The following is a 10,937-nucleotide window of genomic DNA, read 5'->3' as shown; positions in this document are numbered from 1 at the left end:
GGTCCCCGGACGAAATTAGGGTATGACAGGAACCATATTATGGCTAATACATCTGCTAAAGCCCCAATAAAAATCTACCCTCTAGTGATACAAAAAGCCTTGTTCGTGTAGCATTCGATCTGCTATGATGCATGAAGTGGTCTTTTGGGAAAGCACCCACTGATTTGACCCATGAGACTGTCTCCCACCACAAGGGAAGTACCTTGCTGCAGTTGAAGAAAAGGTGCGCTGCATCTTCATCCAAATTGTTACTGAATGGGCACAATGGATCAGCTATCTCCACTTGTCTTCCTCTTAAATTCATCTTCGTTGGTAAACGGTCTTTGATGAGCCTCCATGTAAATACCTTTGCCTTAGGTGGTATTTTAAGTCTCCACAGAAGCGAGAAACTCCCATCCTCTGATTCCCCCCTTATTTCCCCCAGCAGAAACTTATATGCAGTTCTGGTCGAATAGATTCCACTCGAGTCTTGCTTCCAAACCCATCAGTCTGGTCCTTGTTGCTGTACTACTAGCCCTACTGTTTCCTCTAGGAATTCAGCAGCCATTGTAGCTTCGTTATCAAATAAGTTTCCCCTCCATTTAAAGTTTCATTCCCACCATTCCTCCTTATGACTTCCCAAGAGGCTGATAGGTTGTTGTTGTTGGTTAGAGATTTGATACAGCTTAGGGAATTTAGAGCCATATTACTAGTTTGATTTTTTTTTTTGCTCAGCAAAAATAATATATTATATTATAGATGAGTACCAGAGGTACTAGATAATACAAATTTAGAGCCATAATTCAAGTAGTTCGGGACAAACAATGATACAGTAGCTAAAATAACCCAAACTAGTCAAATAAGACCTGGAGCAGATTTTATTCCTAAGTTGCTGTCCTAAGAAAAACATCTCTGAGATTTGAGGACCATTGATTGAAATGTAAAGAGAAATTTTTTTCCAAACATCTGAGCCATGACCATAAAATAAACACTGCATCTTCCATTAATTTCTGGCCGTGAAAAACAGCATTGGAGAAAATAATGTTGTTCCTATCCTTCCAAATCGAGTAAGTGAGAGCAAACCACCACCACTGCCATCTTTTTCCCTGCAACCTTGTAGAAGCTCCACAAATATGTTGAATAAACTGCAAGCGACAATATTAGAAACACTATTAATAATTATAGCAATCATTGTTATTGCACAATATTTTGGTCTACTTTGATGATATTATTTTTACAGGGAACTCTCCTATTTTAATTCAACAATTGATCACTTGATTGAAATCAGTCTTGGCCCTAAAACAGCTTGACCATCTTGATTACTTTTTAGGCATTGAAGTAAAGCATCTTTCTGATGGTTCTCTACTTGTCGCTTAGAGCCAATATATTTACAATCTTCATGCTAAATCCAATACGACTAATAATGGCATCTCATCTCCCATGATTGGAGACAAAAAAAACTCCCAAGACAGGGTGCATAATATGTTTCTGATCCTACTCTGTATTGTTCAGCTATCAGCACCTTAGAATATTCAACCATCTTTCTGATGGTTTTGTTGTTTGTCTCCCCCCCCTTTCCAATTCTATTCTTCCTCCCTCAGTTACTCACATTATTTGCCTTGCCTTGCTTACTAGTCCTATCCAGGCATTGGGGCTAAATAATAATAAAGATCAATCGAGGAGGAAAACTAAAACTGCAGAGAAAGGCTTATCCAAATGGTGAAGGGAAGTCGAAGTAATTTCTTTTCTTCTACATCAAAATTATCCACTTCTTTTCTTGAATGGATAATTTGCAATCATGTAAAAGGTACAATACATAGTGTAGGGGTTTCACAAATCCCTATGGGTAATTACAGAAATAAGACAAGAAAAAAATAGCAGAAAAATTAAGAAATCCTAATCTAATAAAAACAAGAAATGATAATTAAGAAATCCTAATTAGCAGATAATTAAGAAAACCTAATTACAGAAATAAGACACACACATACAACCACACACACAACCACACACACACACACACCACACACCCACAGACCCCCCCCCCCCCCACACACACACACAACCACACACACACCCACAGACCCCCCCCCCACACACACACACCCACAAACACATACACATATATAACCACACACACACACACAGCCACAGACACATACACATACATAACCACACACACACACACACAACCACAAGCAGACACACATACACACACACCCACAGACCCACACACACACACACACCCACACACACACACACACACACCCACAGACCCACACACACACACACACACACCCACAGACCCACACACACACACACACACACACAGCCACACACACACACACCCCCACAGATACATACACATACATAACCACACACACACACACACACACACACACAAAACCACAAACAGACACACACACTCACACAGCTCCAACCAGAAACAGACACACACACACACACACACACACACACAACCACAAACAGACACACACACACACACACACAACAACAAACAGCCACACACACACACACACACACACACACAGACATATACCCAATGACAATAATAAAGCATAAGCACCCTTCAAACCCAGCATTTTAAATTAGATACATAAACAACTGTTGATGTCTATATTTGCCTGTAATTGAATTTTACCTTTTGTATGTTCTTATATGTGATCAGTGTAATTTGCTATATAAACAACTGTTGTTCATGATGAGTGAACCTTAGATTCCCGTTTGAGACTGAATGCAATGACTCTTGCGGACAGTTTGCATTAGTCATTGTATTTAGTCTTGAATTGTCCGTTTGGACAGTTTGGGGAGACTGGTATTTTTATGTTAGATTCATCGGGAAATTCATTTCACCGATGTCATGTCGTGTACTTGGAGACCAAAGCGAAATGCTGCCGAAATTTAGTCAAATTTTTGTAAATAATGGTAACCTTGACGTTTGAAGCAAACATAAAAGACAATTTTCCTAAATGGGATAGGGCCAAACCTATAGATAAAAAAGTGAGATTTTCATGCATGGAATTGCTTAGATGGATCGAAGTCAGATGAATGAAAGTCAAATGAGAAGAATCTAGAGTTTGAGATAATGTAGTTCGTTGTTGTTGACCCTATCTGTATCTTCCCATAGCTTTATTGAACCACAAAACAAGGTGTAGGAGCAAGAGTTCCTTGGCATGCATGCAAAGGAACTCTATGGATGCAGTTCAAGAAAGTTGTTGAAGAATACAAAGAGGGCCATGATATTGAAGACTAAAGATAGATACTCGACAAGCCCATATATAGGGTTTTCTTTCTCTTTGTTTTCTTTGAGAAAAAAAAATGAAGCATGGAAGATTCATAACATAATTAGAACCCTAATCAAGAGGGAAGGGAGAGAGGTCCAAAATAGGAGAACGACAAGCTAAGAGAGAGAAAAGTTGTTGGTGTAGGGGAGGAAATGGTGTGGTATTTATAAGAGAATTTAGGCATTTTTATAAAAATTTTATTATTTATATTTTAATTTAATTTTTTTTTCCATCAATCCCTAGAAGAATATCTGACCCAAGAGACTACATATTACTGAACCCCGCCTTTCTCAAACCCTAATTAAATAGTTGGCTAGTTTGATCCCATTAGAGATTACATTAGACCCACAAAGTATTTTTACAATCAACAAACGTATGTAAACTTTTCTTTTTATTGGTGCAAAATGTCATTTAATATTTGTGCGACTATGATTCACCTTTCCGGATCTAACTCTATGATTATTGTTGTACTACTAGTTTTATATCGTGGTCCAGTATTGATAGGGTATTTAGAAACTGACTTTGTATCACATAGTGACATAAGTACCAAAGGTCAACCGGAACCTTCTGGGTGGTTAATTAGTGGTGTACAAGATCTTGGATTAGACCATTTTCATCTCGGGGTTTTGTGCTTCATAGGGAACTGCATGTGTATGGATGCTTTTGTATCCATTCAGGTTCATATCTTTTTGATATTCTTCAAATTATTGTTGATTATAGCAGCATTAAGAAAAAAATGGTTGTTTTAACTGTTATTTCTTATCTATTACTTGTCTTTTAAGCCCTAATTCCCATGTATTATACACATGTGATGTGATGCTCTAATAGTGAGAGACTCATAGGTGAAACTCTCTTGACTTTCTTCAACCCATGACCTAACCTATTTTGATCTGATCAAGCTGCTTGTAGCAACATCATGACGGTTGCGGGGGCTGCTGGTGAGAAGTGTTTCCTACCATTGACAATTTTGAAAGGGTAAGCAAAGTCGAGTTTGAAGCAGAATATGAAACAGGGGCAACAATTGAAGTGGTGCTTTTAGAAAGCAAATGAGTGAAGCACACATAGTCCTACTCATACCTCACAATAGGCAAAGCTTATTTCCCCAAGACTTAGCTAGCACTTGCAAACGCCTCTATATCTAAAATGGTTTCATTTTCTGATCATGAGCTGGTTTTGATCTTTGGTCTCCTAGGTATTAATTTGTCTTATAAGTTGTAGTACAACTCTCATTCCAACCATTTGACTACACCATTTTCAACTTTGATGTCATCATGAAGATAATTAATATTAAGTTAGTCTTTTATTCCACTAGCTTAGCAAAAAGGATATCTACCCTTCTTTGTTTTGTAACTTTTCCATACAGTCTTACTTAAGGTTTTTATCACACAATGAGTGTAATGCTTATATTTGACTGCTACATTAAGGTTTTGTTAGGATCCTTCATTGAAGATCTCTGTTTTCTTTTTGTCTATAGGTAACATTGTGTCATTCATGGTGTTCTTAGCACCCTTGTAAGTTCGGTTTGAAACAAAAATAGTATCATAATTTGCCATTAGCACATACACCTTAAAATACTAATTTTTTTTATTTTTATTTTTGCCATACCTGTCTTTCACAGGTCAAACTTCTATACAATTTACAAGAAGAAATCATCTGAGGGTTTTCAATCAATCCCATATGTTGTTGCACTTCTTAGCGCACTATTGCTTCTATATTACGACTTTATAAAGACCAAAGCTACTTTGATTATCACCATCAACTGTATTGGATGTGTTATAGAAGTTTTATACCTAACAATGTACATTATATATGCTCCCAGGAAACAGAAGGTGAAACCAACATGGAAATCTTTCCTTCTCAACCCTTTTACATTTTGCTCTATGTAACGATATTTAAAGTAACTACACAAATTTGTTCAGATTGAAACTAGTTTTATAGTTAAGAGTGTTCTAAAGTCTAAACTGAAACTTTGTAATGATACTCATTGCCGACATTGGTGGTTTGGCCTTAACCATGTTAATCATCACCTTTGCTATGAAGGCTATCAACCGTGTTCATGCTGTTGGATGGAGTTGCGCCATTTTTAACATTGCAGTGTTCGTTGCTCCCTTAAGCATAATGTTACATTCTATATTCAATTATTCACGTAACATAGATCTTGCATAGATTGAAATGCAATTTGAAAATATGTAAAATCTGTACATTAATTGCAGTGTTCATGCCATTTTCACTGTCCTTGTTTCTTACCCTCTGCGCCATCATGTGGTTTTTATATGGGTTCTTCGACAAGGATGACTTCATTATGGTGAGGAATATCATTTCTATATCTATTTCTCATTCTACTAATTTACTCAAGAATGTACCATTATGCTTAAGGGAGCAGCAAACACTGCAATGTTAAGTGATGCAAATGAAGTGAAAAACTAGGATGAAATTTTTTAACTGTATGCAAGCAAACTAGAACCAACGGGACTAGAATTAAGGCATGTTGCCTACAAATAACAGGGGTTGAGAGGGAGAGATATCTTGTTGTTTGAGAGAGAATTCAGACCTTTGGGCATTGGTGGGTGCTGACCCTTGAAGTTCTTCAAGTTATGCACTGTATTTAAGGGAGAAATCTTTCATTCTTTCTATTATACCTGTACCAGCTATCTATGAATTTGCAACAAGCTATAAAGAAAAACTATCATTGAAGTTATCAAGTCATGGATATATATAAGATGGGAATTCCTGTTGGTAAATTGGCCTTGTACACAACACTAGGAGGAGTTCGACCATCAGTAGTAAGCACTTTACATATGTTCTAATGCGTGTACAGAAAAAGTTCGTCATGTATAAGAATGTAGATGTACAAAGAAAAGTTTTGTGAATATAAAAATGAAACAAAAAGGAAAAAGAAAGGAAGACCTCAAAGGTCCATATGTTATAGTTAAGAAGCATAAATCATTCGTAAAAGAGCAAACATATCTTCAGGAAACAAGGGACTGATGCTAAGAGTTTATTTTCCGAAATAACTGAAATAAGAATGGATGAATTCATTGAACTGATGGGAGAACATAATTTGGAAACATTGGGTCTGTTTGTGTAAATTCCCAACCGTAGTATCATAAGGCCATAAATGGAATGCTTGAGTGTCCACCTGGCTGTAGCCATGACTAATTTTGCACGTTGTTTTCAAATCATCATTGTCACGCATGCCTTGTGGAATAATATGGAAGTCCGGCCCGAGACCGACACCTTGACACCCAAATTTGTTTTGCCCCAGATATCAAGATTGGGTTCCTACGATAAAAGACCCCATTGACACAACCTTAAACTATTTTGGACCTTGGCCTATCAAAAGAATCCTCATCCTTTCCCCCGAAGCAAAGGACAACGGAATCTCCTCGAGGGAGAGCAAATAGAATGCTAAAACCCGATTTCCAAAAGAAAGGAAAGGAGGAAGTGAAAAGAAAAGGAAGAAATGAAAAGAAAAGAAAGAAAAAGAACAATAAAAAAGAAAGAAAAAGAAGGATTCCCGATCGAAGATCGAAAGGAAGTGAAAATGGAAAAGATCGGAGGAAAACAGAGTAATTCTTGATCAATGAAAGAAAAAGATCAGAGAACCTTCCGACCAGATAAATTTTCAGCCAGATAAGTGACTGTCGGCAAAGGAAAACCCATTTTTGGTGTCTCTTCCTTTCGAATTGCCATTCAAAGTCATTCTCGACTGGCGATATCCCACCCCACATAAACAAAGAGGAAAAGACCGGAACACCCAGTTTCTTCTCAAAAAACACTACCCTCGAGAAAATCCTATTGATCTGTGATCGTACGTGTGATCTTTGATTCGATATGAAATCATGTGCAAAATAAAGTCGTGGTGCAGTTATGGTTTGGGATTAGGGTAAAACACTAACCTGTGTGAGTTTTTATACACTATGAGTGATTTATTCCCAGTTTCAGCTTAACCTGATGTTTCCCCTGAATGTTCATTCAAAAGCTAAAAGTTGACATCCTGCCTTTCATTTTCGGGTACAAGGAAGATTACCCTTGGCATAAGTATATTGTTTTACTAAGATATGGTGCTCTCGCGAATGATTTATTTTTCTTCGCAAAAAAAAAAAACATGTTTGCCTTTTTAAAGTGGAAAAAACCCGGCGGACCATTCGGTCCTGCCTACCCTTTTCGGAGCCCCATGAATTGCGTTTTCGTTCATGCATCCTCCACGCAAAGAGTTTGGAGCTATGCTTCATGATTGACTAGTGAGGACCCTCTAGTTCAATCCTCCATTCTCACCTTTCTTTCGGAGCCCCATGAATTGCGTTTTCGTTCATGCATCCTCCACCCAAAGAGTTTGGAGCTATGCTTCATGATTGACTAGTGAGGACCCTCTAGTGCAATCCTCCATTCTCGCCATTTTTTCGGAGCCCCATGAATTGCGTTTTCGTTCATGCATCCTCCACCCAAAGAGTTTGGAGCTATGCTTCATGATTGACTAGTGAGGACCCTCTAGTGCAATCCTCCATACTTGCCTTTTTTTCGGAGCCCCATGAATTGCGTTTTCGCTCATGCATCCTCCACCCAAAGAGTTTGGAGCTATGCTTCATGATTGACTAGTGAGGACCCTCTAGTGCAATCCTCCATCCTCGCCTTTTTTTCGGAGCCCTATGAATTGCGTTTTCGTTCATGCATCCTCCACCCAAAGAGTTTGGAGCTATGCTTCATGATTGACTAGTGAGGACCCTCTAGTGCAATCCTCCATCCTCGCCTTTTTTTCGGAGCCCCATGAATTGCGTTTTCGTTCATGCATCCTCCACCCAAAGATTTTGGAGCTATGCTTCATGATTGACTAGTGAGGACCCTCTAGTGCAATCCTCCATTCTCGCCTTTTTTTCGGAGCCCCATGAATTGCGTTTTCATTCATGCATCCTCCACCCAAAGAGTTTGGAGCTATGCTTCATGATTGACTAGTGAGGACCCTCTAGTACATTCCTCCATTCTCGCCTTTTTTGCGGAGCCCCATGAATTGCATGTTCGTTCATGCGTCCTCCACCCAAAGAGTTTGGAGCCATACTTCATGATTGACTAGTGAGGACCCTCTAGTGCAATCCTCCATTCTCCAGGGTTTTTCATCGTCAAGTGCGGATCCTCTTGACTGGGAAATGTGATCTTTGTTATTTTCCCGATTGATTCCTTTGCCAAACGTGTATGTGTATATTATGGTATTGTTGTTTTTGTTGTTGTTTGTATTTTGTTTTGTGTTGTGCAAAAAAAGAAGGAGTAGAGACGAGAGTCGTCATAGACTAGTCACGGAAAGGGCAAGACGGACGAAATCAGTGTCTTATCTTTGCTTTCCTCTTATCTCCGATAAAAGGTAAGTAAAGAGGGACAACTGTCATACCCTAATTTCGTCCGGGGATTATTACTTGATAATATGCAACCTTTGATCGGCCACTTTGAGATACTTGGCATCCTTTGTTTCACAATATGTGAAGTCCCAAGACATGCCGGAAATCAAAAGGAAGCAGGCTTACGCGATCCGTGAAATTCCGTAATGTGGCGGAAACCAAAAGGAGGTGTTGTTACGCAATCTGTGTGTTTCCGTAACTTCTTCGAAAGCTAAAAAAGAGTAAATACATGATCCGTAAGGATCCGTAACCTTACGGAAAGAAAATAAGTATCGTTACGAAATTCGTAAAGTTTCGTAACGTTACGGAAAAAGAATCACCAAAAAAGGTAAAGGGGGGTGAACTTATCAAGATAGGGGTGTAAATAGCAATTCAAATCTAGGCCCTTCCGGAACATTTTGGAAGTTGGGTTGCTTAAGGAGGAAGCAACTGGGCGGCAAGCTCCTCCACGTTTTTGAAAAAATGGTTTCCGTGGCTTCCGTAATGCTTCCGTAAAATTTCCGAAAACCTTGGGTAAGCATATTCCACTTAGCATTGGTGAAAGGGAAGAGAAAAAAGATGAAAGTTAAGTCATATATGCTTCCGTAAGGCTTCCGTAACTTTTCCGTAAATTACGAAAGAAGGTGGGGTGAACTTATCAAGATAGGGGTGTAAATAGTAATTCGAGTCTACGCCCTTCTGGAACATTTTGGAAGTTGGGTTGCTTAAGGAGGAAGCAATTGGGCGGCAAGCTCCTCCATGTTTTTGGAAAATGGTTTCCGAGGCTTCCGTGGCTTCCGTAATGCTTCCGTAAAATTTCCGAAAAACCTTGGGTAAGCATATTCCACTTAACATTGGTGAAAGGGAAGAAAAAAAGATGAAAATCAAATTCAAAACACTTCCGTAACTTTTCCGTAAAATATGAAAAGGGGGGTGAACTTAGTAGTTCGGGTGCGCTTAGAAATCTTCTTCATTAAGTCTATGGGCGGCAAGCACGTCCCTTTTTTCCTATAAATAGGGGAGGAGGGAGCTGTTTCAAAAGGTTCAAGACCCCTTTGGCTATGTATTTCGACTATTTTGGGCAAAAAACACGTTTTCGTGAAGAAAAATCGAGTCGAAGTGCTTCCGTAACGCTTCCGTAAGTGATTCTGTGGAAATTCTTCATCGTTCTTCACCGTTCTTCATCCATTCTTCGTTCGTTCTTCATTCTTCAATGGGTAAGTTTTCGAATCCGAGACTTTCAATTCATTTCTTGTTTTGTGTACTTTCACTTTAATTTCATTTACTTTCAGTTTTCTTTTCTTCCGTTTTTAACGTGCTTTAACCGTTTATTTAAGCCGTTTTCTCGCCTAATAAATGATAAAATGAATTTCAACCGATCATTTGTGTTGTAATCTCGTTTAATCACTGTTAAAACAAAATCTAACCAATCGTTCACGTTGTAACCACGGTTAAACCAAAAAGAGGTAAAATAATAATATAATAATAAAAAAATATCTTTTAGTAAAATAAACAAAAAAAAAATCAATCGGACGTTTTCTCTTTGGGATTTCTCATTCTTAATTGAATTGACTAATAACTAAAGTGAAACTAAGGCTAAAATCAATTCGCCAAGTCAAGCTCGTCCACAAAAAATCACTAAAAAAAGGGATTTGGAAGTTTATTATCTCAGTCTTTCTTACCAAGTTAATGGATCATTTTTAAGGTCCAACATCTTTAAATGATCACCTTTCAAGTAAAAAGAAATCGTGTGATTCACCCTTAAGAAAGAACTACGTAGGTCTGATTTCCTCTTCGATGGAGGGTACGTAGGAGCAAGATCCCCGCTTTTGTCGACCTCAAAAATAAAAAGGAAATAAAAGTTAAGATAACACAATTTCACAATTCTAAAAAATAGGCTGTTGTCCTTTGAGACAAACGTGAGAGGTGCTAATACCTTCCTCAAACGTAAATACAACTCCCGAACTTAGAATTTTCGTTTCGACTGGTTTCCTTCGGTTTTTCCGACGTTTTCCACAAATAAACGTTGGTGGCGACTCCGCGCATCTTTCCTCCTTTGGAAAGCGCACCCGTGAGCCTCGCCTTCGCTCACCCGCAAAAGGGCATGTTGTGACAATTAGAAATAAAGCTAGACTAGTTGCAAAAGGGTACAACCAAGAAGAAGGGATAGACTATGAAGAAACCTTTGCACTCGTAGCTAGATTAGAAGCCATTAGGATGCTTTTAGCTTATGCATCTATTATAAATTTTAAATTATATCAAATGGATGTCGAAAGTGTCATCTTAA

The 10,937-nt window shown here is 38.4% G+C and overlaps 1 protein-coding gene across 1 annotated transcript; it reads left to right on the top strand.

Moving 5' to 3' along the window:
- The first annotated feature begins 4,424 nt into the window (after positions 1-4,424).
- On the top strand, positions 4,425-5,682 carry LOC114404580 (bidirectional sugar transporter SWEET9-like). The gene is made up of 5 exons (XM_028367482.1): positions 4,425-4,473; positions 4,756-4,792; positions 4,900-5,120; positions 5,251-5,427; positions 5,495-5,682. Exons 1-5 carry the CDS (start codon positions 4,425-4,427, stop codon positions 5,680-5,682), a joined length of 672 nt encoding a protein of 223 aa, XP_028223283.1.
- The last annotated feature ends 5,255 nt before the right edge of the window (positions 5,683-10,937 follow it).

Source organism: Glycine soja, unplaced genomic scaffold (genome assembly GCF_004193775.1).
Source record: "Glycine soja cultivar W05 unplaced genomic scaffold, ASM419377v2 tig00104511_1_pilon_84547_1256723, whole genome shotgun sequence".
Classification (NCBI taxonomy): domain Eukaryota; kingdom Viridiplantae; phylum Streptophyta; class Magnoliopsida; order Fabales; family Fabaceae; genus Glycine; species Glycine soja.
Note: the sequence above shows the minus strand (reverse complement) of the source record. Positions and strands in the feature narration are given on the sequence as shown.

Excerpts from the sequence above, each read along its gene's own strand:
- LOC114404580 (XM_028367482.1), top strand. The coding sequence starts at position 4,425 with ATGGTTTCATTTTCTGATCATGAGCTGGTTTTGATCTTTGGTCTCCTA. Across the intron at positions 4,474-4,755 it reads TTTGATCTTTGGTCTCCTAG|GTAACATTGTGTCATTCATG; the intron begins GTATTAATTTGT and ends TTTTGTCTATAG. Across the intron at positions 5,428-5,494 it reads TTCTATATTCAATTATTCAC|TGTTCATGCCATTTTCACTG; the intron begins GTAACATAGATC and ends CATTAATTGCAG.